At 44.1% G+C, this 27,585-nt stretch overlaps 2 protein-coding genes across 2 annotated transcripts; both read right to left on the reverse strand.

Annotated features, from left to right (window-relative positions):
- Nucleotides 1-8,916: 8,916 nt before the first annotated feature.
- igf2b (insulin-like growth factor 2b) lies at nucleotides 8,917-17,260 on the reverse strand. The gene is made up of 4 exons (XM_047596421.1): nucleotides 17,050-17,260; nucleotides 16,016-16,166; nucleotides 14,130-14,311; nucleotides 8,917-12,734 (listed from the first exon to the last, which is right to left on the reverse strand). Exons 1-4 carry the CDS (start codon nucleotides 17,122-17,124, stop codon nucleotides 12,495-12,497), a joined length of 648 nt encoding a protein of 215 aa, XP_047452377.1. The 5' UTR covers nucleotides 17,125-17,260; the 3' UTR covers nucleotides 8,917-12,494.
- Nucleotides 17,261-18,827: 1,567 nt separating this feature from the next.
- th (tyrosine hydroxylase) lies at nucleotides 18,828-24,968 on the reverse strand. Its single transcript, XM_047595282.1, has 13 exons — nucleotides 24,718-24,968; nucleotides 24,044-24,247; nucleotides 23,166-23,340; nucleotides 22,950-23,038; nucleotides 22,762-22,829; nucleotides 22,597-22,647; nucleotides 22,030-22,175; nucleotides 21,504-21,639; nucleotides 21,092-21,161; nucleotides 20,958-21,014; nucleotides 20,551-20,646; nucleotides 20,309-20,442; nucleotides 18,828-19,712 (listed from the first exon to the last, which is right to left on the reverse strand). Exons 1-13 carry the CDS (start codon nucleotides 24,799-24,801, stop codon nucleotides 19,553-19,555), a joined length of 1,470 nt encoding a protein of 489 aa, XP_047451238.1. The 5' UTR covers nucleotides 24,802-24,968; the 3' UTR covers nucleotides 18,828-19,552.
- Nucleotides 24,969-27,585: the final 2,617 nt, after the last annotated feature.

Here is a 27,585-nt window from a genome sequence, read left to right on the forward strand (position 1 = left end):
CTCACACACAGTCCACCCCGCGCACGAACTCCTTTGGCCATGTGCTATTAATAAATTGAAGAAATCAAAATTCTTTCCATTCCTGCGCACGGATCGGTGCCAGGGGTTGTGGACGTGTCCCTTTGTCATCTCTGGCCTCCGGGTAAATATCACCGAATACTTTCCATTGTTCGGAGTCCGAGGCTTCACCTGCACCTTAAAATATCGGTGGCAGGGGGAAAACACATCAAAGTTCACAAAAACAAAGATGCTGTACTGAGAGTGAAAGGTTAAGACTCGAACAAATAACCAGACAAAAAAAAAAAAAGTGTTGTTTTCCTGGGGTTGTTTTTGTGGAGTACGTGCAGAGTGAGGCTCATTTTCACACATTGAATGGACGTAGAACATGATAAAAAAAAAAAAAAAAAAGTCTTACTGGGTGCTTTAATCTCCCTGTTTTTCTGCTCTTACCCCCACCCACCCCACACACACACACACACCTCCCCCACTCAACAAACCCCTACTCTGACGACACATGGGAGCCGAGCTGAGCCGGCGCAGACACATCATTCCTTATTGTTCACCCCGTGGACTCTCCGGACGCTCCCCGAGGGGTGCACAGATGAGCAGGTGATACTGCTGGAATGTGGACAGGTGTAGGGGGAGTTTAGGGGGGCGAAAAGGCCCCGTGGCGTCACCGTCTGTCCCCCTGCGCCGCGGTTTCCTTCGAGAACGTCTGCTGGCAAAACTCTGTCAACAACTCTGGATCCTGCCTCGTGTTTTGTTTGGCCGCCGTGATTATTTTCATAGAAAGAACATCTTTATTGATAAAACTGTGTCTGTTGTCCAGGGCTGTTTTGCTCACTTTTTTGTTTGGTTTGCCAGTCTGTGGCAAGAACTCTGTCTCCCTCCTGATACATAATAGTAAGAACAGTGTTTTTGTTTTCGAAGAAAATAGTTTTAAAAGAGAATTTTACCAGAGCAAAAAAAAAAAAAAAATACCACAGGACGCTCCAAGTTTCGGTTCTGAAATGATGATTTTGTGCATATTTTAATAATCTGCTCCTTTTTCCTTTTTTTTTGAAATTATTTCGAACAAGTGAGAAAAACATTTTCACTTTCAACACATATAACAGGATGTAATAACGCAATTACTTTCAACATAGACATGCAGGTTCAATATTCATTCATTTACGCTTCAACAGGAGTGAGTAGAAGAAAACTTATTGAGTCCCACCCCCATTTCTCATCCTAAGTAAACACAACGAGGCTTCAAACTCTTCCAAATCATCTGCGAAAGCAATTTAAACGAATCTGACATTTCTGTGAGAATTCAAGTCTATTAGAAACTCCACGGCAGATGGCAATTATTGTGCTTTTAAGCTGCTTTTAGCCTAATTTTAGTATCATCGTCTGTTTTGACATTGTTTGCGTGTCTCTTCTCTAGATTTTGTGTAGTTTTATCTTAAGTTAAGGGGAAAAAATAGGAAAATAGGTGAAAAAAAAAAAAATGAAGCTTTCGGGAATTAAACCCCCTCCTCCCAACTCTCCCTCTCTGTCTCTCAATACAGTCACAGTCCAGCTGAGCAGCTGTCTGGGCAGTTACATGTGTTAAAAGAATCCGAAGCCGAAGTACAGGTCCAGTTTGTCGTACACACACACACACACACACACACAAAAACCCCACGCTTTCCTCTCAGGCAGCGCTCAGAGCTGAGCAGAGCTCTTTGTTTATCCGGCCGAGGCCTGCAGGTGGCCAACCCTGCAGAGATAATGCATAAGTGACAACGTATAGATGGATGAAACCATCAGCTTGACCTTTTATTTTCATATTTTTGAAAAAATTAGTTCCAGCACGGAGGTCAAATAACGACAAGTTGTTATTTGCAGAGGTGACCGGTCAGTAATTGCTACCAGGCAGCAGTTGATTCACTAAGCACGCGTGGGACAAACAGCAGTTTGTCTGGAGGAACATCTCCCTGTTCAACCTGGCCTCAGACGGCAAACTAACTCTCGCTTTAATGATAATAATAAGGCTAACTTGGTATAGCCTCTCTCCCTCCGAGCCCACAATTACTAGCCTGGCACACTGTGTACGCACAGTCTGTCTGGGGAGCAAGCCACTGGATAATTCCTGGTTACCTGTCGCAGCCACTTCTCACAAACACACTTAACGTATGAATACCAGTAAAAAATGGTCATGGTCGTGAGCGCACACTACAAAATGAAGAGACGTGCATCCGGGGACGTGCACGCACCGCGGTTCGAATTAGCCGACGCGTGCAGGAGCCCAGCGTGGATTTGCAGCTAATTTTCTCACCAGAAACGTCTCGTTACGGTGAAACCGCTGCAGTTACGTCATCTCTGGGGGGTCATCCAAATACCCCAGAAACTATCACACAGAACAGGAAATTAATAATGACGTTCTGAGTTCTTTACAATTAAAACAGAAAGCCACTTCTGGTGCGTTTTATAGCTCTGTGTCTCCAGCTCCATTATTGTCTTGCAGCAGCCCATGAAAACCCAGCTGAGTGGACTAGAAGCGGATACTTGCTCTCAGGAATATAATGTTTGTCTGTCTGCAGGGAAACACAAATATAAAATGATATGTGGCTCTGCCTTCATTTGGATTAATTCTGACATTTAATTATAGTCCTTAGAAGAGAAAGAGCTCCCTGAAGGCTCACACCGACGCATGCAGCGAGCAGGCTGAAGTGTCACGGTCAGAAACAATGAAACCTATGTGATAACCACACTAGCTCGTGCCCTCGTTACCCCCGAATGGTCCACAAATCCACGCATGCTGCTGCACTTACAGCTCGGCCACATCCTCTTACGTCGCATCACGTGGCTGATCATTAATCGGGGCCCGTCCTCGCGCACTCCTTTATCTCGAACAATCTCTTTGCTTTTGAGTGCTTTTTGGACCACTAGGTAAGAGCGGGCGTAGATACTGAACCATGGACCCGGTGTCTCGTGCGTGCCGTGCGTGCCGTGCCGTTAACCCTCGGCACTCACTAATGCAACGTGGGCAGAAGGGCAGAACGCACGCACAAACAAACATAAACCACCGCTGCACGCATACTCCAGCTTAAGCGCATTTAGTTTTTCTTCATAAACTGTGTGCGCTTCAAATAGAGGACAGAGAAAATAAAGAAATAATAAAATATTTATAATTGTATTTTTAGACTCTTATGAAGATAAACTGTCTTCCAGCGCCAATGAGGGAGAAAGTTCAATGTGAGAACGGTGTTGTAATATCAAAATGATTTTACTGCTGATTAGCAGTGAAGGTAACGCTCGGACTCTTCCCACATGGTGATACTATTCCTTCCTGTTTTCTGTTTTGGTCGTCGTATCAGCACGGCTTATCAGCCTCGTGTAAGTGGTACAATAAAGCAGCAGATAAAAGCGATTCAACAGAAGTTCTTTACAATTCAGGTTTTATCACCTCGTGGCCGTGGGTGCGGCATATTCTCCTCCTCCTCCTCTGTCATGTGCACGTATTTTTATTCATTAACGCCGTCCTGCAGTTCCTGCACGCTTTAAAATTTGGCCCCCTCTGCCAGGACGGTCTCAGCGGAATCAAGCGAAGCCGGAACGCATTCCTCTTTTCTTTGATCCGTCCTGCAATAAACATCAGTCATAATACAATCTATCCACCCCCCCGCGTGTCTTAAATTATCGTGCATATGTTCTACAGCGTGGCACGTTTTAATGGTCTCCCATAGGCAGACCATTAATTGCTTGGCGCCTCTCAAGAAAAAAAAAAGAAAAGAAAAGAAAAGAAAAAAGAAGAACAGGAAAATAGCAAACAAAGAAACAGTTTTGTTAATAGCCTGCTGCTGTTGGCTGCTGATTTGGCCCAAGTAGTAATGCCAATTCTTTTGGAACACACACAAACATCACACTGCCACCCATCATTAGCAAGGCCCCGTGATGTGTGTGTGTGTGAGTGTGTGTGTGTGTGTGTGCATGTGTTCCTTATTTGAACATGTGGAAACGTGCATGCATGTTTGTTTTTATGTACCTTTTTCCATGTGCATTTGTAAACATTTGTGAATGTGCATGTGGGTTTTTTCACGGAGGAAACTTTGTCACTATATGTAGCAACACACACACGCACAAAACGCTGTGCATATACATAGTCCTTCAGTTTTAGTATTTTTGGACGTCTTCCCATCTACTTTACTGAACCATGAGAATGAAATTGACAGTCTTGGGCTGAACGATGGCACGGCAGACAAACAACTGCTGCCAGCTTCCATGGCATGTCTCAGTAGACAATGGTTTGGGGCAGCCAAATGGCACAGTTGCAAGGTCCTTCTCTAGCAATTTCCTCACAAATATTTTCACTCCAGCGTCTAGCGTGTCTTTGTTTCCGTGTCTTGGTTCACGGACAATATCTGAAATGTCTTTCTGTCTTTCTTAGAAAAGGATGTTGTTTCCAGGATGAACCGAACTTTTCCCGCCGACGTTTCCCGGGTCTAAATTTATTATCGGACGTTGTACGAACTGATGCACGGCGACTGCGTCTGCAGAAATCCTTACAATACAAAAAAACTACAAAAAAAAAAAAAAAAAAAAAACAGAAGTTGCACAAAAAAGTAAAAGGTCAAGGAGAGGAAGAGAAAGAGCAACAGGAGGAATGAACTCTGCAACCCCTGGGCCCTGGTGAGGGCCAAAGAAATGGAGCTTATCTTGTTTATGTGGGGAAGATAACTAGAATCCTCATCTGGCCAGAGAGAGAGAGAGAGGAACCTCCACCATAGCTGTATGCTGACACTGTTCACTGGGGAGACTGGAGCTGTTCATGTGTGTGAGAGCATAACAGCTGGACACACATGCTGGAACTCACTCAAGTGTTGCACAAAAGCCCAACTCAACACTTGTCACTCAAGAGCACATAGTAACATCCACAGGGATCTGTGCACGGTGTATGGAGCTGGAAGGAAAACATGCAGAAGGGAAGCGCGCTGCAGAGCTGACATTTTTAGTAAGAAAATCTTCTTTCTCTTGCGCCGTCTGTTGGGGCTGTGGCCCTTTGTTTATCTCTACCTGAACAGAAGTAATATCGCCAGCCGCTCCAACGCGGAGTCATCCAGCAGAGTTATTTGAAGTGAGGGATAGGTATGGATCATGGCCTGCCTTGTAATTAAGAGAGATTGCTATTTTCCCCTCAGAATGGGCTCTCCTATCCTGATCTGTAATTATATGTTGTTCAAACATAGAGGGGAGTGTCCCTGGGTATTGTGAAGGCTGCTTTATTGTGCCTCCACCGCCACAACAAGTGCCAGCATCGCTGATTGTTTGCCTTTGGTTTTAAAAGTTTCAGTTCTTTTTTAGTTCTTTTTAGTCATTAGAGTGCGTCACGTACAATTCCCTCATCTGCCACAGTTTTGCGCCCATCACCACGTTGCCTCTGACATTCGTTGCCTGTGTGTGTGTGTGTGTTTGCGTGTGTGCAGTCCCAGGTAGTGCCCCGGTGACCTCCACATAGTGACACTGACGTGCAACAATGATGAATGCCCTGAGAGAGTGAAGTAAGGACCCACCTGGATAATGTTAAAGCTAAAAACTCAGAAACCTTAAACGTTACAAGATGCTGACCTCCTTGTTTAATTAAGTGCAGCGTTTCGCTTTTAAACATTTACTGCCACCCACTTCACTCTTCCTGCAACACCTTCAATTAAACTTAGCCTCAGACAAGTCCATGAATTTTTCAGAAATGTCACCGGTGACAGAGACGAAACTGCGCCGCGCGACGCAGACAGCGCACCCTGATTTTTTGTTTGTGTGAAAATGTGGATTTAAATCGTAAAGCCGAGAGGCCGCAGAGAGCAGCGTTTGACCCCTGTGAGTAAGTATAGCCCTGGCAGCCTCTGCACCACACACAGAGTATATTTCAGTGTAAAGCTGTGACCCCCTTGTTTTCCAGTAAGAGGAAATTGTCATGCAATGACCCAGTGACCACACTGGAAACCACTTCCCCCTTTGTTATGATTTTGTATGGCTTAACCACCTCATTTCCCATGTTCTGGCCCTCCAGAATACAGACTACCCAACGCTTTTTTGTCACATGCTGTTTCTAACATCTCTGACCTTTCAGTGTGTGTTGACAAAGACACCAAAAGCCTCAAAATTGCAACACTTTAACAAATGTATCATCCAAAGCTCTCTATGTTTAGTGCGTGAGTGGGTTGTATGGATCCTTCTCATGCTTTTTAGGACTTGCTCAGACACAGAGCAAAGAAAAACACTGGCACTGTGCAGTTGTTTTTGTGCGCCCAAGGGAGTTTGTTTTTGCCTCATCATCACACACTTGGATACAGATGTTTTATTTGACACTTTACGGGCTCGCGCCGCGTCTCCACGTGTCTTTCGAAGACGAGGCTTGTGACACTTTGAGCCTCGTAAACAGCGTCAGCGTATACAGTATGCCCCTCTTTCCTCACGGATTCATCGGTAGAGGAAGCACTAAAACTTCCACTTCATTGTTAATATGTCAGAACCTACGGTTACATAATTAGGGAAGCCTCGTCACAGCTCCTGGTTGATTAGGAATCAACAATTAGGTAGTTTTGTGGGGCGCTGAAGAAACACAATCCCCTCTTTATGCACTCTGCTTCTGCTGTAACCACCTCAGAGCCCAATGCGAAGACTGAATTACGTTTTACAATATGGACTTAGCTTAAGAACTTTGCGGTGGAAATTAGCCAATTGGTTATGTTTTCTGTGTAATTAACGAGAGCGCCTAGAGCTTGAACCCCTACACACCACACACTGAAGTTTTGACTATTCCAGGGGGCCAGTACAGTTTGTCCCGGCCATGGAAGTTCTGTGGTATGACCCCCTTTCCCTCTAATTCTCCCTCTCACTGTCTCTTTCTCTCAATCTCATTGCCTTCCCTCCATCCTCTTTTCAGTCCACAGCAATTAGAGAGGCAAAGTGGGAAAAGAGGAATGTGTGAGCACGCTTTGTGAAGATCGAGAGAAAGAGAGTGCAAGGGAGAGAGTGAGAGATAAAGAGGGAGGGAGAGATGAGAGATAGACGGAGGAGGAGAGGAGAAGAAAGGAGAGGAGAAGGCCTGTCTTAATTGGCCTGTGTGGCTACGCTGGGCTGTGATGGTCTAGGCTTGCCAAACCCTGTGCCTCAATAGTTGGCCTGGCCTTACATGCATCCCGTGCATCCGGCCAACCACAACTAACTCTAGTGTGCTCTTTGGCAGTTTCCAATGTCAGGCCTGGGAGAGTTGTGCCACCCACATCTACACTCTGCTCCACAGTTCAGGAGGCCTCTCTGATGGGGATGGATGCGTGGGTTTGGGTTTATGGTTTATTTGGCTCCACCACTTTAGGTTGAGGTGGCATTTCTGCTCTCTTTCTATTGTTTACTTATTTTATGTCTTGGCTCCGCATTTAGATGCACATTCGAATTTGACAAGTTAAAAATGCACTTACCCAAATTACACGCATACCTTGGACAGTGGGAAAAACAAAAGCGCACCCTTCCGCATATTCGGAGCTCTTCAGAAAAGCTCCTCGAATAACAAAGTGATTAATACTCCGCGATCCAACAACACGTCCCTTTCATCTTTCAGCTATCAAATCTCTCTCGGGGGACACCGTGTGATCACTTTGAACAACCCTCACTTTTTGATCTGGTTTTGCTTGTACGTTGTGCAAGACGTTGCCCTGTCAGGCGGAGTCATTACACGATGAGCCCTGAGGACCAGAGAGTCCCTGATCTCATCTCCAAGCTGTAGAGTCATACGGTGCGTAAACACCTGCAGGGAACAGGTTCAGTCCCAGAGCATGCACACACACGCACACACACACACACACACACACACACACACACACACACACACGCACAGAGTTAGTGACAGGAAAAGCCTTTTTGTCGGGGATCAAAGGTGGAGGTGGAAATGTGTGACAATTTTTTGTGTGTTTGCATGCAAATTGCAGTATCATGTGTTTACATGCACGCCCAGTGTTGCTGCATGGGAACTTGTGCAGCCGCCAACTATTTCTGACGGCGTGCACTCCTGGTGTTTTTTGCTCTTTTTGCAGAGGCATGGAGTCCTTAGTAGGGCAATAAGGTTTCACGAGACAGGCAAAGGTGATTTAATAGAGCGATTTATGACCCTGCAACACAGAACATGAGCTCCTCTACAACGATATCCGACCAGAGTCTCCACTTCGCCAGAAGCAACACATGTGTAACTCATCAATGAAAGACAAAACTTTGCACTACAGCCAAAAAAAAAAAGAGAGATTTCACCACCTCTTGCTGCGATGTTCAAACTCTTTGATGCCAACCTAAAACACTGCTAATAGCTACAGCAAACTCCGCTGAACCAAGATAACCTCAGTGGCCCAAACCATTCCATTCTGGGAACAAAGATACTGGGCCGTAAATCTGGCCGGTGAGAGACATCTCATGGGTGGGTATGTGCATGCATGTCAACAATGAAAGGTCGTGCCATTTTCAGAATATGCATGTGATAATTTGAGACATGTCGGTTACTGAACTAAGCCACTGAAGTGGCGCTCGCTCCAGTAGTTAGCAAGCCGCCGGAGGACGGAGGGATGGATGTACGGATGGGTGTGTCGGAGGCAGCGGGAGCACGTCAGGTTTAGTGTGGCATGCAGAGAGAGGAAAGACGGAAAGAGGAGTTGCGGCCAGTCTGCTTCTCACTTATTTCCACTTTGGAGCACTTTTCCCTATCACAGGAAAGGGATGGAGGAGGAAGGGTGAGAGGAAGAGAGAGGGTGCTAAAAGCAGCTGGAGATTGTTTGCAAGGCCTCCAGATGTAATAAATCATTTACAGGGTACATGCGATTTAATTGATATGAAACTTTTTTTTTTTTTTTTTTGAAAGAATGGCCCCGGACAAGACAGGGGAAGCAAACATCCAGACCACGCAGTGAACCGTTTTACGTTTGATAAAATGTTTTTTTATTGATATTAAAAATGAAAGTACATGAATTGTGCATTTCGGACGTTCTAGCGTGCAGAGGTTAAATCAATAAAATACACACAGGCTGAGTGAGCTACTGACAAAAGAAAAAGTTGCCATTTGCTCGGCAAGGTATCTCTTCATATTCAGCGAAAAGAAGTGGTTGTCTTTCACGCCATTCATAGGAACACTAGAGTAGCCTGTTTGAACATTACAATAGTGAATGAATGCAGTCCTAGCAGGAAATATAAAATAAAATAGAAAATATAATAATAATAATATTAATAATATAATAATAATTGCACTGCCTGCTTTGTTGCACAACTGAAGTAGAATATAGTTAGAGACAAGATGCAGCCTTGAAAAATTGAGATCTCTGACAGAAAACAACAACAACAAAAAAAAAAAAAGTAATTCTCTTGACTCTTCACCACAGGATGGCGAGTATCCATTAAGTCTCCGTTTCGCGGGGGCGGTGCATGACACACGGGAGGCGGAAAACTATAGCGTGGCACAGAATGACCTTGTTTCTGACATGGGCTTCAGTGGTTTGTCACAGGAGAGCTGTGTCATCGTGGCCAGGTACAGGCGACAGCCTCAACTGCCCTTCCACAACAAGATAACCAGTCAAACTAGGCGGCTGCTACTCCACTCGTCCCACGGAGAAACACGGCGGCGGTGATGATGGTGGTGGTGGTGGGTGGCGGTGGTGGTGGGTGGGGCGTGTGTGGAGGGGGTGGGGGGAGGGGAGAGGGGCGTTTGTTTTCCTGAGTGCTTCAGAATTGGTTCAGCGTGATAGCCCTTCATCCAATAACAGCGGACGCGTTATCGGGAGATGGTGAGGGGCCGGATTGCCACGCTCGGACGCACGTCATGAAAATACAGATGATGCAGGACATCGGGGTCATCGTCGGACGGAGACATAAATATGACAGATGGAGACGTAAGATAGATAAGATGGAGACACAGGTAGACGGGTCTCTCAGACAATGACCTCTGCGTGACCTTTGATAGCTGCTAGCATCTTAGCAGCCGTTACCTCCGGTTCAGGGGCGTCGATGCAACGACTCGGCTAAACCCTAAATCTACAGCTGAGCGGACGTTTGCGGCCCCGTTACCCAACCAACACGCAGCAGCAGCAGCAGCAGCAGCAGCAGCAGCCATATGCTCCTCAGAAGATCATAGGACACCATGCACAATTACGAAGACATGATTTAATGAAGGACTGATCATATCACCCCCCTCCCCCCGCCATCAATACTAAAGTGGCTTCAAAAACATAGTGGGTTTGAGTACAATCAATGTTGAACAGTTAGTTCCTTCTAATGATGAGAAAGTCACTCGCTGATGCTTTCCTTTTTTTTTTTTTTTTTTTTTTTTTCTTTTTTCTCAGACAACCCCGACAGGCTTCTGGAAATCCATGCAGACCGACATATTCAAGAGTATGTGCCTATTTCTGTGACATAACATGCCTAAGCAATCCAGGCTATGCTGCTGTTAAAATATTAATTTAAAGTAACTATGGCAAATGAAAAAATAAAAAGGGAAAAAAAAAGACATTATTTTTGGTACAAAGCATCTACAAAAAAGCCTTACAACTCCAATTGGAAAACAGAGATCATACAAAATAAATCCGTCAGTTGAGCATCAGTGCTACGTATATTATTTGGACCAATTTCTCAAATATATTTTATAACAAAATAAATAATGCCTTTATACAGTGCCCTTATTTGTATTTCAACAAACAAACAAAAAAGCTTGGCGGCTCATTACGCAAGATACAGCTCAGACTAAAGGAAAATAACACAACGTCCCTGGAAACTAATTATATATCTATATATCCATATATATATCCATACATCAATACATATATAGATATATATATATAGACGTGTATATATATATTTTCAAGTATTTGTTTTCAGGCAAAAGCATGTGAATACTACTGATATACAATAAAAATAAAATGTTAGTTAACATTATTGCTGTTTTTTTCCCTTTGAATTGAAATTTTGTGCCTTTCTTTAAAACTGTAAAATAACACCATAACAATAACCATGAAAACAAAAAAAAAAAAAAAAAAAATGCCTAACTTGGAAAAACAGGAATGTCACGGTACCAGAAACTGAAAGGGTGTTCCTCTTTTTTTTTTTTTTTCTCTCACTGAAACATTGATATGAAAAAGACAAAATAAAATATGATCATCATTATCCCACTCGTTCTTTGTCCTTGCCATGTTACTTCCTGTCAGAGCAGTCTGCAAAGCCATGGCGAACAGGAAGTACAGTCCCAGAACTATAGTACTGTCCCAATCCAGGCGGTCCACGGTGTCCCATATGTGTCCCCACACTGCTCCGTGTGTCCGGCGGCCTCAGAGGGACAGCCCTAGCAGGGACCAGGTCTCGGGTCCCCCTTAGCCGCGTATGCTGGCAAACTTGTAATGAGCAGCCGCTAGCACTTGCCATGAGCCTAGATGCCAACACAGCCCATTTCTTTTTTTTTTTTCCTCAGTGACTCTTCCCCCTTGACATTGCCACTGCCAGGAGCTCCCCCATATCCTTTATTTTTCCTTTATTAAAGTCACACTTTCCTTAAAACGGAAAGTTTTAATATTCATTCAAAGAAAAAAAAAAAAAACGTGCTTTTCAACCTCATCTTTGAGTCCATTCCCAAAGCTAGCACCATGACATTTTTTTAAGCTACACGTTCATTGTTCATAAAAAAATAGTGCCTTTTTTTCTTTACTTTGACGTAATCCGTGGCAATGTGCAATTTTGCAGACTCTTTTCTGCTTTTTGTTTGTGATCAAAAAGGTGCTGGAACAGGAATCTAATTTTACAAAATAATTCCTTACAGTGTGGAAGTCCCTTTATAGGTAGAGGTGCAAACTAATAAGAAAAAAGTACTAACAGAGATTTTCTTTTTGCCTCAGGAAAAAAAAAATGACGTGGAATGGATTCTTTCATGCAAGCTGCTCTTCACTTTCAGTTGTCTTCCACAAGGACAAAAAAAAAAAAAAAAAAAAAAACATTCCGCTAGGTGTCCTCTTGACACTTGCAAACCACAGATCTCTTTCATCTTCGCTTCTCTCTTCCCTTTTTTTCTCTTTTGCTTACGGATCCACCTGAATTGCATTCAGCCGAATTGTTAACTTTTTTTTTTGTTTGTGTTTGTGCCTTTTGCATCAGTGACTGAAAGAGAGACGGAGCGAAAGAGTTCAGACAGGAAGAATGTGAAGGCAATGTTTGTGTGCCGGAGGAGGATGAGTTGGTTGAGGAGGGGAGGTGGAGGGTGAGGAGGTGGAGGTGGAGGTGGAGGGGGGCGGAGAGCGGGCGTTAGAAAAGGGCCACAGGTTCATTCAAGACGTAGTGGACTAGAGCAGGGTTTGGTGGTTGGGCGGGCGGGTGGGGTGGGGGGGATTGGTGGGCTCGGACAGGGCAGGGGAGGTCAAAGAGGACTGCCACAGAAATGACGTCAGAGACAAAGCTATAATCCCCTAGTCTTTTTTTTCACCCTCAAAACTCTTGTCTGTGCAAAGGGCTGGCAGCGGGGCTCATTTGTGGTTGACAAAGTTGTCCGTGGTGAGCAACACCGGAGGAAGTTTGCTCGGCAGGCTGATCAGGGGCCTGTGGAAGATTGACTGCTCCTGGGCCTTTATCTTCTCCGCCTGCCTCCGAAACTTTTTGGCCCTCAGGATGGCAGGGACGCCCCTCCGGAGCCGCTGGGCCGCCTTCCTCTGCCACACCTCGTATTTGGAATACTTGACGGTCACATGCTGCTTCCTTGTGATTTCCTATTGTGGCGTGCCGGCGAAAATAAAGGAAAAAGGGAAAAGAGTGAGTCAGTTCATTAGCGTGGTGATAAGATATTGTGCTAGTGCTTATTACAATGGAGGAAAGCCTTGTTTATTCTGCGAAAACATTCAGTCATTGTTGGGAGAGCAAAATGGAAATCAAATGTCATTCTTAGAGCGCCGAACGTCATAACAGACTCGCCTTGCCCTTGTTTTGGTTTCCTTGACTGAAAGAAGCTGTCAACAAGTGCTTAGTTCAGCCTCTTTAACATACTGTCAAAGGGAAGGGCGGTCACTCGCCTCATATACATATGAGGGGCGCGTCGCCATTCACCCGACGACTCACTGAACTGCGTAACCTCCACAGGCCGAATGAAAGGACACATAAACACATTGTCATTTCAAAACTTCTATTCTTGCACAGCAGGCCCAGTGTTGTCCCCAAGCACCAGAGATTGAGACAAAGTGGGAGTGGTGGCAGCGAAGCTTGAATTTATGCGTGAGTAGCCAGTGCTCCATCTGAATGGCTTGTTTTGGTCCTGCCACTTGAAGAGTGTTTATCTCCCTTCATTCACTCTAAGGCCTGCTCAATAGCCTAAGAACAGCTGGCCCTCAGAGCAGGCTGTACCCATCAAGTCTTCCAACACAGACAGACTAGGGACATGTCCAAACTAATTCCCCAGCAGCCTGTTTTTTTTTTTTTTGTTTTGTTTTGTTTTGGTTTGGGTTTTTTTTGCATTTCACACAGACTAACCGCTAATTTGGACATTTGCAATATTTCTTCATGTATTTATTTTACATCTGCAGCAATCTCGCTGTCACCAGCACGCTCAACCTCTCACTGACAAGCGTTATAAACACCTTTCTGGGCTCGTCTAAAGAAAGTTTCAAGGGACTTTAAGAGGGCTGGCCAGCGGCCACGGCTCGGTCTTGTGACTCCAGTGAAAGGACTTGAATCTCTTTGACAATTCCCTGTAACTTTGTGGTCTATTCCGCAAAAGTTCTGCTGGCCAGGTTTTTGACCGCCAAATATCTTCTGGAGGACTTGCTGTTCCGTGACTAATAATCACACAGCTAGAGCGCGTTGTTGTGTTACGCACCAGCAGCCTCCACCGTCTCACGGGCTCGCCGGGACCGTTACCTCATACAATGTGCTGTGACTGCCTTGATGTTTTCCACCGGGGTCAGCACTTTGCACGGCAGGTAACTGCTTACCGTCGACCAATTTTAACGAGATAAACCTGCTTTTCCGCGGCTGTCAGTCTGTGCTCGGTGTCAGTGACATGGGGGCGAGGCTCAGGGGTGAATGGAGGCGCAGGCGATGGGAGCTCAGATAGCGACGGGGATTAGCACTGTTTCCCATACTGGCGTGTTGTTGCTGTCGCTCAGACGTACCTGTTTTAGTGCGGGCATCACGGGTATGACCTGTAGAGAGGTGGCCGACACGTCCCTTTCGGACTTGGCGGGTTTGGCACAGTACTGCTCCAGCAGGTGGAGGTTACAGCTACGGAAACAACACTCCTCTACGATCCCACTGCTCTGGGTGCGCCGGTTGTTACCCCTGCTGGTTGGCCTACCTGAGGAGAAACAGCAGAAGGAATGAGGATGAGGAGGGTGAGGTTAAAGCCTTGAAACGCAGCAGAAATGAATCTGGGTTGTTTTTTCGAGGATTACTTCGACAATCATAGGAGCCCTCGGAGCAAAGAGGATAAAAGGAAATCTATGACCAACTGCAACAAATCTTTTTGTTTGTAGGGGATAATCTGATTAGGGCTATCTGGAAGTCCTTAAATGAGTGAATACACAAGTAAACACCCTGTGCCGTGGAGACCAAAAGAGAGCCAAAGAGACAGCTAAGCTCTCAGACAGACCCTGGGGTTGAGCAAATACATAAAATGGAAACTCTTCTGTGACCTTGTCCTTTGCCAAGTCAGCAGAGATAAAGAGGGCCGAGGAAGGAGCGAGGAGAAGGAGGGGCGGAGAGGTAGAGAAAACAGGAGAAAATGGATCAGCGCAGGGAGGGAGCGTGAGGGTCAAAGCGGGAGGGGAGGGAGGGGAGGGGAGGGGAGGGGAAGGGATGGGGTGCAAAACAAAAGACATTCGAGAAAAAGGTGTAGAAGAATACGGCGAGGGGGTGGATGGCTAGCATGTTGCACAGGGGAACATTATCCCCGATCAATAACAGCCTTGTTTGAAGTCTTGCGACCCACACAATGTTGGAGAAATCTCACGAGAGGGATGGCTAGGTTTGATTGCAGGAAGAGGAACATGAGAGAGAAAGAGAGGGTGATCCTGGAGGAGGAGGAGGAGGAGGAGGAGGAGGAGGAGGAATGGAAGGCGAAGAGGAGGAGGGAGCACATCGAGTATGTCGGCCCAAATTGGATAATGATCTTTCTGATTGGAGAGAAGCTTCCGTGGCAAGCAGCTACACAAAGAAACTGCTTGTCAGTCAAAGGCAAGGAGCAGTGGGTGGGACGTGGCTAATATCTTGTTGTTTTTTTTTTAACCCCCCCTCTCCACCCCCAAAAAAAAGAAAAAGAAAGAAAAAAAAAGGTTGAAAAGCAGAATAATGAGAAGAAGGTGAAGTCGTACGGGCTGTGTCACAAACAGTGCAGACGGTGCAAACAGAAGCTTATCCCGTTGAGGATTAACAGCTGCCACGGTGCTTTCACACACGGCTCCGGAGCCATCCCATCATTACGACAATGGGAGCGATGATCAGAACGGATGTTAATGATCTGACATCAACACCCAAGCCAACCTCCACCGCCACCGCCAGACTCATCAGCGTGGTCTCCTGGTCTCCTGGTCTGGGAACACTGGTGCTGAGGTGACTGAGCATGCCTCTTGGGGTGCTATTACTTTACTGGTAAACAAGCGGCCCATTGTGTCCCTGGGTCGTGTGTGTGCCTTCGCAGCTCGCCAGCCTTTCATATGCAATGAGAGGTATGGGTTGTAAGCAGACTCAGCAGAGCAGCCTGGACGAGGTCTTAAGACACACAGCTGACTATAATCACCCTCTCCCTCTCTGTCTCTGGTGTGTGTGTGTGTGTGTGTGTGCGTGCGTGCGTGTGTGTGTGTGGGGGGGGGGTGCGTGCGCGAGTGCGTGAGAAAGAAAAATAGCAAACACGCATACCACACAGCCACAGAGTCTCAGCTATCCAAACAGATGTGTGCGAATGAACAACAGAGAGATTCAGCAGAGGGAAATAAAAAAGGCGAATCAACATTTGCGCAGCTAGTCGTGAAAAAACAAAAACTTGCAACGGTTCTGAACCTACTGAAATAGAAGCCTCTGTCTCCACAGACAAACTGCAGCGCATCCACCAGTTCTCCCCCACACAGCGTCTCTGCCGAGGCCATTTCCACAACGTAGAGCGTCAGGGCCAGAGCAAACAGCAGCGCACGACTGCTTGAAGACATCTTCTTGACCTGCAGACAGAAACACGTAATGCAAGAATGAAGCACAGGGGCGAGAAATGCAGCCACGCAATTCACAAAGTGGTAACACACACGATTTATATAAAGAAAAGAAAAGAAAAAAACATATGACAGCCAGATGTTTCAGAGCAATATATGATGAGCCAGCCTCACTCATTCTTATTGCACAACATGCACGACTCCAATAGTCAAATGCTGTTTTCTACACTGACCTAACTGATTCAGAAAAAAAAGACTACTGCGTGAAACGAATGATGTCAAATGTGCAGATTCACAGATTTCCAGATTTCCTCCGCGGACTTTTAGCTGCTGTCATGTGTGCCGCACCTGGGAGAAGTGCTTATTCTGGAGGAAAAAAGTCGACAGTATCTCTAGCCTTCACACTCTTACACAACTCCCAAAAGTTGCAAAGCCGGCTGCTCGATAGTTAACTACCCGAAAAGCCATACTCAGCATATATTTTCCCCTGGCTCACCCTGGAGTGAGCTCACTGACCCTCAGACCTACCGCCCCCTATCTGCCGGCGAAAAGACCAGCTGATTGCTCCGCGTCCAATGAAAGTCGTACCATCCAGACAAGAAGACCAGAGGAGACTAAAATAACAAATTATCTCCTATCCCGTAAAAAAAAGCAGCGCGCGTAAAGCTTCGAGCGCCCTCCGTGTCATTACGCATCCTGTACTTTCTCTGCTGCATGCAAATTAAGAGATGTCCGGTTGCTCCTACTGCACAAAACTGATGCGAGGAACGCCGAACCCGAGGCGCGTTTCGCACTTAAAAAGCCATGACAATGATGCTGCAGCCCTGCCACAAGTCATTCATTGCGCGCACGGCACAACCGCAGAGTATAAAAACTATTTGCTCCCTCTGATTACCTTCATTCTGCTGCTCTCTGTTCTCCGGCAGGTGTGGCAAAGTGTGTGGTGTCCGTGTCTTTGCTGGATTTCCATGTCAGATGGCAGTAGTCAAAAAAAAAATAATAATACTGGGAGTTATTTGGTTGGAGAGATTGCAGGTGAGTTAGTTTCCCAGTTGGTGAGGCTATAGAGATGGTGTGTGAGAGGCTGTCCCAAAGACCAGGCGACAGGCAAAACTTCTCAGGGAGAAGTATTATATACTAAAACACGCCCCTTACACCCACCCCACTCCCTCGCTCCTCCTCCTCTTCACGGCTGATAAAAAAAATGGCCCAGAGACGTTTCATGGAAAAGTGCTTAAAGGGAGAAAAAGAGCAAGGGAGAGAACGAGAGGGAAAGAGTCAGAAAATATGGAACACTTCCATAGGCATTTTCCACGTTTACGCACTGTAACCTACAGTCACAATGTTTACACACAGGGCGCAGGCTGAATATGAATAGATGTAATTCCTTCGACTCCAAGAAAAATGTCAATGTCCCCGCCCTTTTTATAATTAAGATTAACGCCCAGTGGAATCGGTGTGGCCAAGGTCTGCGGCTTTCCTCTGACTCAGGTGTAGATGTAGTCACTGGGGTCAAAGGTGCCTGACAATGGGGCCGGATAAGAAGAGCATGCCCAAACCAGAAAGGAGCATGACAGCAGGAGGATGTAGCAGAGCCTCAAAGGTGCAGACATTTAGTTGAGTTAGAAATGTAGCTTCATGGCCTACAGCATGGATGCAGTAGTAGAAGACAGTGAATAGGAATCATAATCAGTGTGTGTGTGTGTGTGTGTGTGTGTGTGTGTGTGTGTGTATATATATATATATATATTATAGATGAGACATAAACTCCCTCTGAGGATTCAAGCTGTAAATTCTTACCCAGATCCTGCACACAATAGACAAAAGGGGCTGAAAACAGTCAGTAGGAAAATGTGATTTTACATACAAGTGAGTACATTCACTTTTTTTTTTTTTTTTTTTTTTGTGTAAGTATATGAGGGTTCCCTTATGTAAGTGTGTCTTCTCTGCAGAATGTAGAAACCTGGACCTCAGACTCAGACTGACACCTACTGGCTCTCTCGGTGAACCTCCGTTTGTTTGTCAGCTTTTCAGCAGCTGCTCGGTGCTGGAGTCCTGGTCCAGGATCTGATTCACAGCCCCAGAGCTGACCAGAGGGAAATGTGTCCGGACAAAGCCCCCCCACCCCCTCCCCTCTCATTCTTTCATATGGAATTACAGTTAAACTCTTTAACAATGTGTGAATGGTACTACTGGTTCTATTTATGGTGCAACCTCACTTTCACCATAAATGTAGGTGTTCCTTTAGACAGTGGTCGTGCAATACTTTTTTTTTTAATTTTAAAACTAAGAATTATATTAATATGTAAATATATTACTATAAATGTAGTTTTCTGTCTATTTGTTTATTTTGCCATTCAAATCTCATAATTGAGAATTTTTGAGTCCAGAATGACGTCACAGTAACTGTTGCATATTGTAGGTTCTCACAAACTAAAGCTTTAAGTAAATTTATTCCTTTGATGCACTCTATAAATATCTGTTGAGGTTAATTTCAGGCAGGTACATCCTGCTTGTACTGCTCCCTCTAGTGGCAGAAAAATGCAAAACCAAGCATCTTCAAGTAATGTGATGAACAATGTGACAAGTTATTCTAACAAAATGTTATAAAGTTATGCTTTTACTTGAGCTGTAGGGTTGAAACTGAACCAGTGCGTTAAACAAGACGACATGTCAGTTTGCAGTTCTTTATTCTTTGACAGATTGTTATCAACAGATTATTACACAGAATTTTAGATTTGCATTATTTTTCTGCTATGCATTTACACTGCAAGACAAAAACAGCATAAAATACCAAAGACCAAAAATCAATCAGCAAGTCCATTTACTCAAATACCGAATACACACATCTGTAAAATAAAGGCAGTTATAGTTTATAGTTATAGTTACAGTTTATAGATTTTTTTTTCTAGGTAAAATAAATGGTTAAAATATTAATCTACACTGTTATGTCTCTTTGACTTTAAAATACTTTAATATACTCATTTATTTATTTATTTTAGTTTAATACATTCATAATCACAGTTCCCTTTGATTTTGGTTCCAATTTTGACACGATTCTCAAACGACACACTTTCGCTTTATTTTTTTATTATTATTTTTTAAATAAAAGCTGGATTTGACGGCCCAGTCGGTAAAACGCTATCATTTCACATGCAGAGAGGCGCGAAACATCTTTGGAACCTTTTTTGGCGGTGCTGTGTTTTGAGGTTTTAATGGTTGTGACCTTGTTAATTAATTAACCAACCAACCAACCAACCAACCAACCAGCCGGCCACGACAAGCAACAACTCAGCGTCATAGTGGAGCACAGCACAGAAAGAAGAACACATTGGTCTTGCCGGACATTGCGGAGCTCAGCGGAGAGGAAGCAAACAACAGCAGGGTGGTCACGGAACTCATGATAAAATGCTCAGGGCGTCTGTCAGCGCCTTCAGGTCGTCCTTCACGCCCTCCAGGCCTCCTTGGATCTTCAGCGGGTTGTCCAGGACTTCGATGCTGCTGGTGTACGGGTCGAACCTCACCGAGAACGGCCGCTTGATGCCGGTTACGTAAGTCCTGGTTAGAATTTTAAATTTTAAGACGTGAAGAAGGTTAGAAAGCGGAGAACTGTTTTTGAGCTCCTCATGAATGTATGCATTAAGTCTGCCCTGTCTAAGAACTAGAAAAACCCAAATAATTCACTTGGCGAGAAGAAACTTACCTTTAAGTGACCCAAAAAAACCAATACAGATATTTCCATAGCACGAGAAGCCTTTCTGACGGTACTCATAACGTATTCTAGATCATATTTACTACGCTTTCCAAACATCCCGTGCTGATGTTCAAGTCTGAATCCTGTCAAAACACTCACTAAAGCTACTTGTTTTGCAGGGCAACATTTGATGTGTTTGCCAAACAAAACTCCAGAGTTTTGCCTTGGTAAGTAAGACTACATTAGTAACAGCTGTCTTCTGGCTGCTATGGCTGACCTACAAAAGTTTGTGGCCTCGGGGGTTGGCTGGCTGTTCTCTGACCTTGTCCTTACATAACCTCTCTCCTCGTTTTTTTTTTTTTTTTTTAATCTTTCTCCTTCTCTCTATCTCCGAGTGCTGTCGTTTGCGTGTCACAAGCAAAAAAAAAAAAACTAAAACTAAAACAAACAAAAAAACTACCTGAATTTCTCCTTTGCGTCTGAAAAACTCTCAGATATAAAGTAGACGGGTTGGTACGTCTGGTCCTGGTAGGGCTGCACCGCTGCAGCCTCTGGATCAAACTCCCTGGTCTCTGGTTCGTCGGACAGGGAGTGCTGGGAGGGAGGAAGATGGAGAATGAGCCGACGGGGCTGGAAGTGATTGCTGCATCTTACAGAAAAAATAAACGACAACAGCAGAAAGCAAAAACCGCCGGAACGCACCACGAGTTCGCCATACGAAGAGAGCAGCCCGGCTCCGTAAGCCTTCACCTCGCCGTTCTGTTTGCATAAGCCATACTCGACTGTGAACCAGTACAGCTGATGGACGGAGCAGAAATGGGAATAAATGAGAGAAAGGGGAAACTGGGGCGTCTCATTTTTATATGATATGTTTTAGTTGAGGGACTGTACGAAAGTAATCGGACCGGAAAGTTTCAAGTGTGACGAAAAATACATTTTTAATAATTCTGAATATAAGTACATCCTTAATTTGCATATTAGGACGTGTACGAACTCATTACATATGAACATGTTACACTTGAAATTTATTTCAAACTCAAAGCTCAGCCCTTCTCTCGCACTCAGTAATTTGTACACAGTCCCTGTACGTGGTGTTGTTGGAGTCTTACTGTGGACAGTTTCTCAATATCTTCATCCGAAGCCCCCAGTGAAGCCAGACCGAGGTTCTGCAGAAAAAAAACAATAAATTATTACTGAAACACGAGTAATGTTCAGCGAAGAGGCGAGTGTCGCTGATACTGACCTGTGAAAACTGGGCGAAGGTGCGGTCGGCCAGCATGGGCACGTGGCCCAACAGTTCATGGACGCAGTCACTGAGAAAAGGCGGCACAGATGAAAAAAGCTAAATTTAACACTAGACTTTAACATTCAATGACTGTGTGCGCACAGTGTTTTCATTTCATTTGTTTTTAGAAGCTTTACATCTACAGCAAGTAGCCAAACGTCTGTTTCATCCTACGTCTCTCAATCTTTTTGTTTAATTTTGTTTGTTTTCTTACCACATGCTGTCGCTTTATTTCTGTGTAAACTTATCCAACATGTTCTGAGATAAAGATAGAAAGGCCGCGCTAAATCGAAGCACTACTTCACGTCACTTCAAAAGAGGCAGCTCGCGCAGCATTGGGCTGAAATGCGAAGCAGGCAGGAGTACTCACGGCTCCGGGGAGTGCATCGGGGAGGAGGCGTGCCGGATGTACTGGGTGCACTGGAAAATGCGAAAGGCCAAACTGGCCAGAAAATCTCTGGCTGAGAGCAGACCTGCCACTGGACGCAGCTGGAAGCCGGTGCGCTCTGCGTGTCGGGAATAGAATAGAATAGAATAGAAAACCTTTACTTGTCCCACGGTTTGGAAATTACAGTTTGCAACAGCGTACATGGTGCAGAAAAGTAACAAGAATAAAGAGTGGACTGTGGGAAAGGTAAATAATAAGCTAGAATGCAATAAACAATATGAGTATTGGCATATATACAAAGAGCAATGAATTACAACAAAAATGATTGAATGACAAGCCTTAGGTATTGAATTGCAAACAGATAGTGACTGCTGGATGTTGCACAGGATTGTATGCAGTACAGAGTAAGTAATGAATTTGCATAAAGAGGATAAAGACATGGAGGGAGGTGGACAGCGTATTAATCTGGTTGTCATTCCTTTACGTTGTTCCTCTTTCTTTTCTTTACCTTTCAGGAAGCGAGACACGTCTTCCAACTGGGGGATTTTGTCCGGAGAGTAGCCGCAGTGCCGTTCTAGCAGGCGGAAGGCCTCCAGGTATTCAGTGCAGGCATGGGTGCTGTACAAGTCTCTCAAAGTTGAATACACCTCCCGCCTAGTTGGAGACGTAATCAAACATTCAGATTTATGCTCCTCGTCATTAAAAAGCAGGGAGACCACTAACCGAGAAGTGGCTAAAATTTGCCAAACAATATGTTAAATAAAGGATTCTTGCATCTGAATGAACCTTTTTAAAAGCATGTATTTTATAGATTGTCTAATTCTAATGTCAAAGCCTTTGACTTCCTATTGATAAGTGCTATAAATCAGGGTGCATCATAAATCTGTAACTTTTCCTTTTGCCTAAAACTATCCAAGTAACACTTGAGAGCTCAGACAAGCTGCAACTTCAAGACTGCTCTTCTAGCGCCCTCCATCTGTAACTCATTTAGCGAGGCATTCAAGAAAGACAAATCACATGCAACTGTCTCAGAAGTTAGATTATATTATGATAAAAACAGCAGGACACTGCTTACCACGTGCCAATCTCCTCTTCGGTGTATTCCACTCGGGGAATTAACTGCCCGCTAAGTACAAGCACATGTACACATTTATCAGGAGTAATCGAATTTTTCTTTTTTGTTTCATGTCTGTTTTTTAAGCTCGTCTGTGCAGTATTTAGGCAAAAGGCCGTATCTCACTGTCTGTATCTGAAGGCGATGTCTCCGATCATTTTCCTCCTCTGTCTGTAGGCCGGGTCTGTGTAGCCCTACAAATCAAATATATCAAATACTGATCACATTTTCCTGTTGCCATGACGTATCGGTCCGGCAACATGAAGCATGTTTATGAGAATTATTAAAGCCTGCTGCAAAGAGTCAGTAGTTACAGGATGGTCTTGGTCTAAGTCTGGATCAAATTTTGTGACCAGATGATGACATCGGTCCAAATCCGCGATTTTCTTTGGGAACCAGTGAACTATGGAAAAAAGCAGAAGAAGAAAAATCAGTTTTTCTGCTCTTTTTTTTTTTTTTTTTAACTTACTCATGCAACATTTTCATGTATTTATAACATTTATTTCAGAAAGCAAGTGCAGGTGTATCACATTTGACTTCTTTGGTGGTTTTGACGTCCTCTGCGTTCCTCTTGATGGAGCTGATCAGAGTGCTGACGTCTGAGAGGTGCACCTCGCAGCGAACAAAGTACTCCAGGCCTCCGAGGTTGTCCTTCGGCTTCCGGCACGGCCGCGTCTCCAAGTGGTGAATTTTGGCTTCAAATGTCTGAAACATTCAGAAATGTAACTCTAGCACCTGTAGTAAGATCACATTTAAAGGCATTAAACAAAATATACATCACACGTGACATTAAGGGGAGAAATCTGGATGCACAGCATTTAAAAGATGCAACAGTTGTTTTTGTTTGTTTGTTTTTTGGGGATTTTAAAATAAACAAGTATTGGAATATGCAGGATAATATACAAAACACAGCTTTATTAACAATGACAATGTGTCGCCTACTGTGTCTTATTACACAGTTTTTGGTTTGGAACTAAAACGCGTAATCATTTCCTTTAATGGCTGATAAATAACGTGTTCATTCTTTACAGGTGTAAACTGTAGCCGGGTCATGAATAGATATTGTGGCGCCAATTGCAAGGTTGTGAATATTTGCTCTGACTGCTTTCCTCGTCAAACGCTGCACGACATTTTAACTTAGCTAACATTTACTGCAGACTGGCTGGGTTATCAGGGAGTGAGAAACACACGAGTACATTACTAGATAATCACTGTTTATTATATTATTATTCTCAGATGGACCAAATCAATGCTAACTAGATTTTTTTTTCACATTACAGCAACCAAAAACTAAAAATATATGTAAAGCATCAGCAAATTATCCATTTATTTATAATCACTAAACGCAGCAGTTAAAAGTTATAAATCCTTTATAAATGTAGTCATTGTTTAATTCTCGTTGTGATACCTCAAAAACTTTGAGCGTCCGCGACAGTGCCGGAGTCTTCGAGCTTCTTAAGGTGAAGAAGAGGTTGAGAAGAGCTTTTCCATCGTCCTCCTCAAACACTATCTGTTCGCTGGCCTCTGCTGCTTCTGCCGCTGCGGCGGCGGCTTCTCTCTCCTTGCGCGCGTCCTCGATCAAGCTCTGGCGTCTCCCGACGAATCTTGGGGACTGTTCCAGAAAGAGAAATTATTGTGCCGCACGTTTTGATTTCAGTCACGGGCAGACAACGCAAAGGAGAGAGGTAATTGTTGGGTTTTCTAACTTTTTTTTTTTTTTTTTTTTTGGTGCATCTCTTTGGATGTTTTATGGCATCGCTTTACGTCTCCAAACGCGCGCTAGAGCAGCTCTGCAATAAATATCAACTTTACGATATATAGTTAAGACTTAGCAGCTACCGCAGCACATATTTAGTAAATGTTAAGTAATATTTGCGACGTGCGTTTTAATCTATTTGCATAAGACAGTGTGCGCACCAGGCGCCACTGCTGCGTAATAAACACCATTTTGACATATCACTGGGGGGAAAGAGAGAGAGAGAAAAAAAGAATGATGTAAATGATGAACTTTTAATCTAAATGAGCTCGTAATCTACAATCAGAAGTGACTGTTGTAAAATTGTTTATGCAGATGTTTCCTACCGTGATGGAATCAGACCTCTCCAGCTCGGATGCTGCTCTGCGGATGCTCTTCGTGGAGGACGTGGAGCTGCTGGAAAGCGGCATGTTTGAGGCTCTCAGGTCTTCTGTGTTGACTTGAGAAGTGACAGCGTGGCCGTGGCGTTGTCTCGACCTCTCCGACTGAGCTGCGTGGCCACGGTTTCCCCTTTTTTCCAGGCAGGTTTCCCTTTTTATTGGATCATTAGTTTGCAGTTTCTGACGTCAAACACGCAAATCCCATCCCTGCCCATACAGTATATATGACCTTTTGTAAAGCCTTGAAACAAAGAGCAGTTTCTGAATGTGATCTCCCTAAATGCTATAAATGATATTTACGGTACAACTTCTTGATATTATCGAGTATATGTATAAAATTTTAAGTATCTACAATTTCTTACTAAGCATTTATTTGATTAACATTTACATTACATTACACAGTGAAGCTGTGTGGTTCCAACCACCAAGTTGGATACACTTTAGTCATCTTTAGACCATAATCAAAGCTTTGACCCCAGGGCTTTACATAAAGGTTACCCAGAGAAAGTCAACTGTGGAAAATTAAGTCACTTTATCAGCTCAATCCAATCTCCACAGCTCTTCACAAATTAGATTTGATTGAAAAAAAAAAAAAAACAACTAAAAAAAACAAAACAAATGCGCACACAACAGGGGAAGAGAACACCTCGTTGCTTTCTGCCACTCTGTCTGTTTCTTTTCGCAGCAACAACCTCATCAAGTGAATTTGTGCCGCTTTTGCCTGATGATTTTGGTGGTTAACGTGATTATGAGTGATGTACGGTGCCCACAGGCAAAAAGAGGTAAAAGGATTATTCGCGGACCCCTGGCCACGTGCTGCCATGGCAGCAACCTTGCAAGGGCACAGAGAAGGAAGATGGGCCATAGTGTGACTCTTACCTCAACCTGAAAGCCAAGACTGAAAATGCTAAAGAGCGTGGTGTGACCCCAGGCTCCCAAAATAGCAGTTTATTCCTTTATTGGAGTGACAGAGCCGGTCCGGATCAAGAAAGACAAAGTAAACGGACACCAAGTTAGAACTGTTTTTCTGCATGGGAATAAACTGGTGCATAGTTGAAAAATAAATATATATTCTTTTCTGTTTATCCTGACCTTATTTGAAAGTGATACGACATAAAAGACTGAGCAACAGACACAAAGTTGACATTTATCCAGAGACAGGAACAATTACCAATTTTATGCTTTGCTCCATCCGCATCTTTCAAGTAGTTTACTCTCTTTAAGGCAATCAGAAGTAGACGATAAGAGACAGAAAAAAAAAATAGATCACAGATCGCTGCGGAAAACAACAGCGCACGAGGCACCAAGATTAACCCAAGAACGATGTGTTAAAATAGCCAGAAATGTTTGTCTTCTGAAATACTTCCCAGACCAAATTGAGCTTCATTACCGAGTGAGAATAAATAAGAATCAACAGTGTTCTTAGAGACTTTGGAGGATCTAAACCCAGGGTTATTCGAGTACAACCAGATCTTGTGTGTCTGGGGAAGGGCTGCAGGGCTCACAGGCTGAATCACAATCAAGATAAACTGATATCCCTCCTTCTCCTCCCTTCAAATGTCTGTTTTCCTGTGTCAGCCCAGTTTATCAAGACCTCAGTCCACTGCTTATTTGAAGACAATGAGAGAAAGAACTTTCTCGTTTTTCTTTTTCTCCTGGATATTCGCACCAAATCAGGCTCAGATGCCCAGCGTGTAGTGTTCTCAGGGGAGGGATGTAGTCTGGAGTAGTGTGAAGAATTAACAATTTATCTGTATAATGTGTCTTAAAGCTCCTCAACTAATGATTATTTTCAGGATCAATTAATATACCTGTTATTTTCTTAAGATATAGCGCGGAATCTTTGTCTCCCCCCTCTGGCAGTGGGAGTAATTACACAAACGGGTTTGACTTTCTGCAAACTCCCCAACAAGAAAAATATACTTTTGATAGGTTTCTTTTTTAAAATCCTTCCTCTTTATTACCTGGGCCATCACAGACTTTGCTTAATATGCACTATATTATTTATTTATTCTTCTGTGACTACCAGAGACTTGGAATTCATGGAACTCGAGTTACATTTGTAACTCCCGTCCATCAGTTACACTCCTGTCTGCAGGTTACTCCGTCTATTCTTCAGTTCTGGAAAACAATTAATTGCAAAGTCCTCACTGCACCAGGATCGACATGTCTTAAGAAAAATAAAAAAGGTTTAAAAATGCATTTACCTGCCACTGATTTACTTCAATCAACGTTTTGATGGCAGCACACGTGTCTTTACATTATCTACAAAATGCAAAAGCTCAAATCCACAAGGCTGGAAACATGCCATTCTCAGCATTTATGCTCGCAAAATAATTGCAGATTAATATTCAGAAGCTATTACTGGACACAGAGAATTTTCTATTGTACTATCATAATAAACTATTTGATTTAAGGGTTTAATAGACATGTTTCCGCTTCTACTTGACCCTCCGTGTGGTGTACAGTAGCTCAGCTGCAGAGAAAGTCCTCACTGGCTGCATTTAGTCGGACTGACTCATCGTCACGACTGAGCTGAGCCCCGATATTGCCCGTACCAGAGGCCGTCCTTTGTCAGAAATGTTTCAGTTGATGAGGCAATACCCCTCTGCCATTCATTCCTCTGTGTTTATCCAATTCCATCTTCTTTTCTGGAAGTGTCGGACGAGTGCGCAAATGACACCAGGATGATAATTATTACAATTATGTATTGATTCAGCTGCAGCATTGCGGCTTTGTGAGTGTCAGCTTTTCCCTGCATAATTGTGGGACTTCAGACGGGCTAATTGCAGCTAACAGGAGCAGCTGGGCTAT

Source organism: Mugil cephalus, chromosome 10 (genome assembly GCF_022458985.1).
Source record: "Mugil cephalus isolate CIBA_MC_2020 chromosome 10, CIBA_Mcephalus_1.1, whole genome shotgun sequence".
Lineage (NCBI taxonomy): Eukaryota > Metazoa > Chordata > Actinopteri > Mugiliformes > Mugilidae > Mugil > Mugil cephalus.

Coding starts and splice junctions, on each gene's coding strand:
- igf2b (XM_047596421.1), bottom strand. CDS start 17,124: ATGGAAATCCAGCAAAGACACGGACACCACACACTTTGCCACACCTGC. Junction 16,167..17,049: donor CAGAGAGCAGCAGAATGAAG/GTAATCAGAGGG, acceptor TTCTGTCTGCAG/GTCAAGAAGATGTCTTCAAG. Junction 12,735..14,129: donor TGATGCCCGCACTAAAACAG/GTACGTCTGAGC, acceptor ACGCCACAATAG/GAAATCACAAGGAAGCAGCA.
- th (XM_047595282.1), bottom strand. CDS start 24,801: ATGCCGCTTTCCAGCAGCTCCACGTCCTCCACGAAGAGCATCCGCAGA. Junction 21,640..22,029: donor CGTGTCTCGCTTCCTGAAAG/GTAAAGAAAAGA, acceptor CCCGACACGCAG/AGCGCACCGGCTTCCAGCTG. Junction 20,647..20,957: donor ATATTGAGAAACTGTCCACA/GTAAGACTCCAA, acceptor TCCGTCCATCAG/CTGTACTGGTTCACAGTCGA.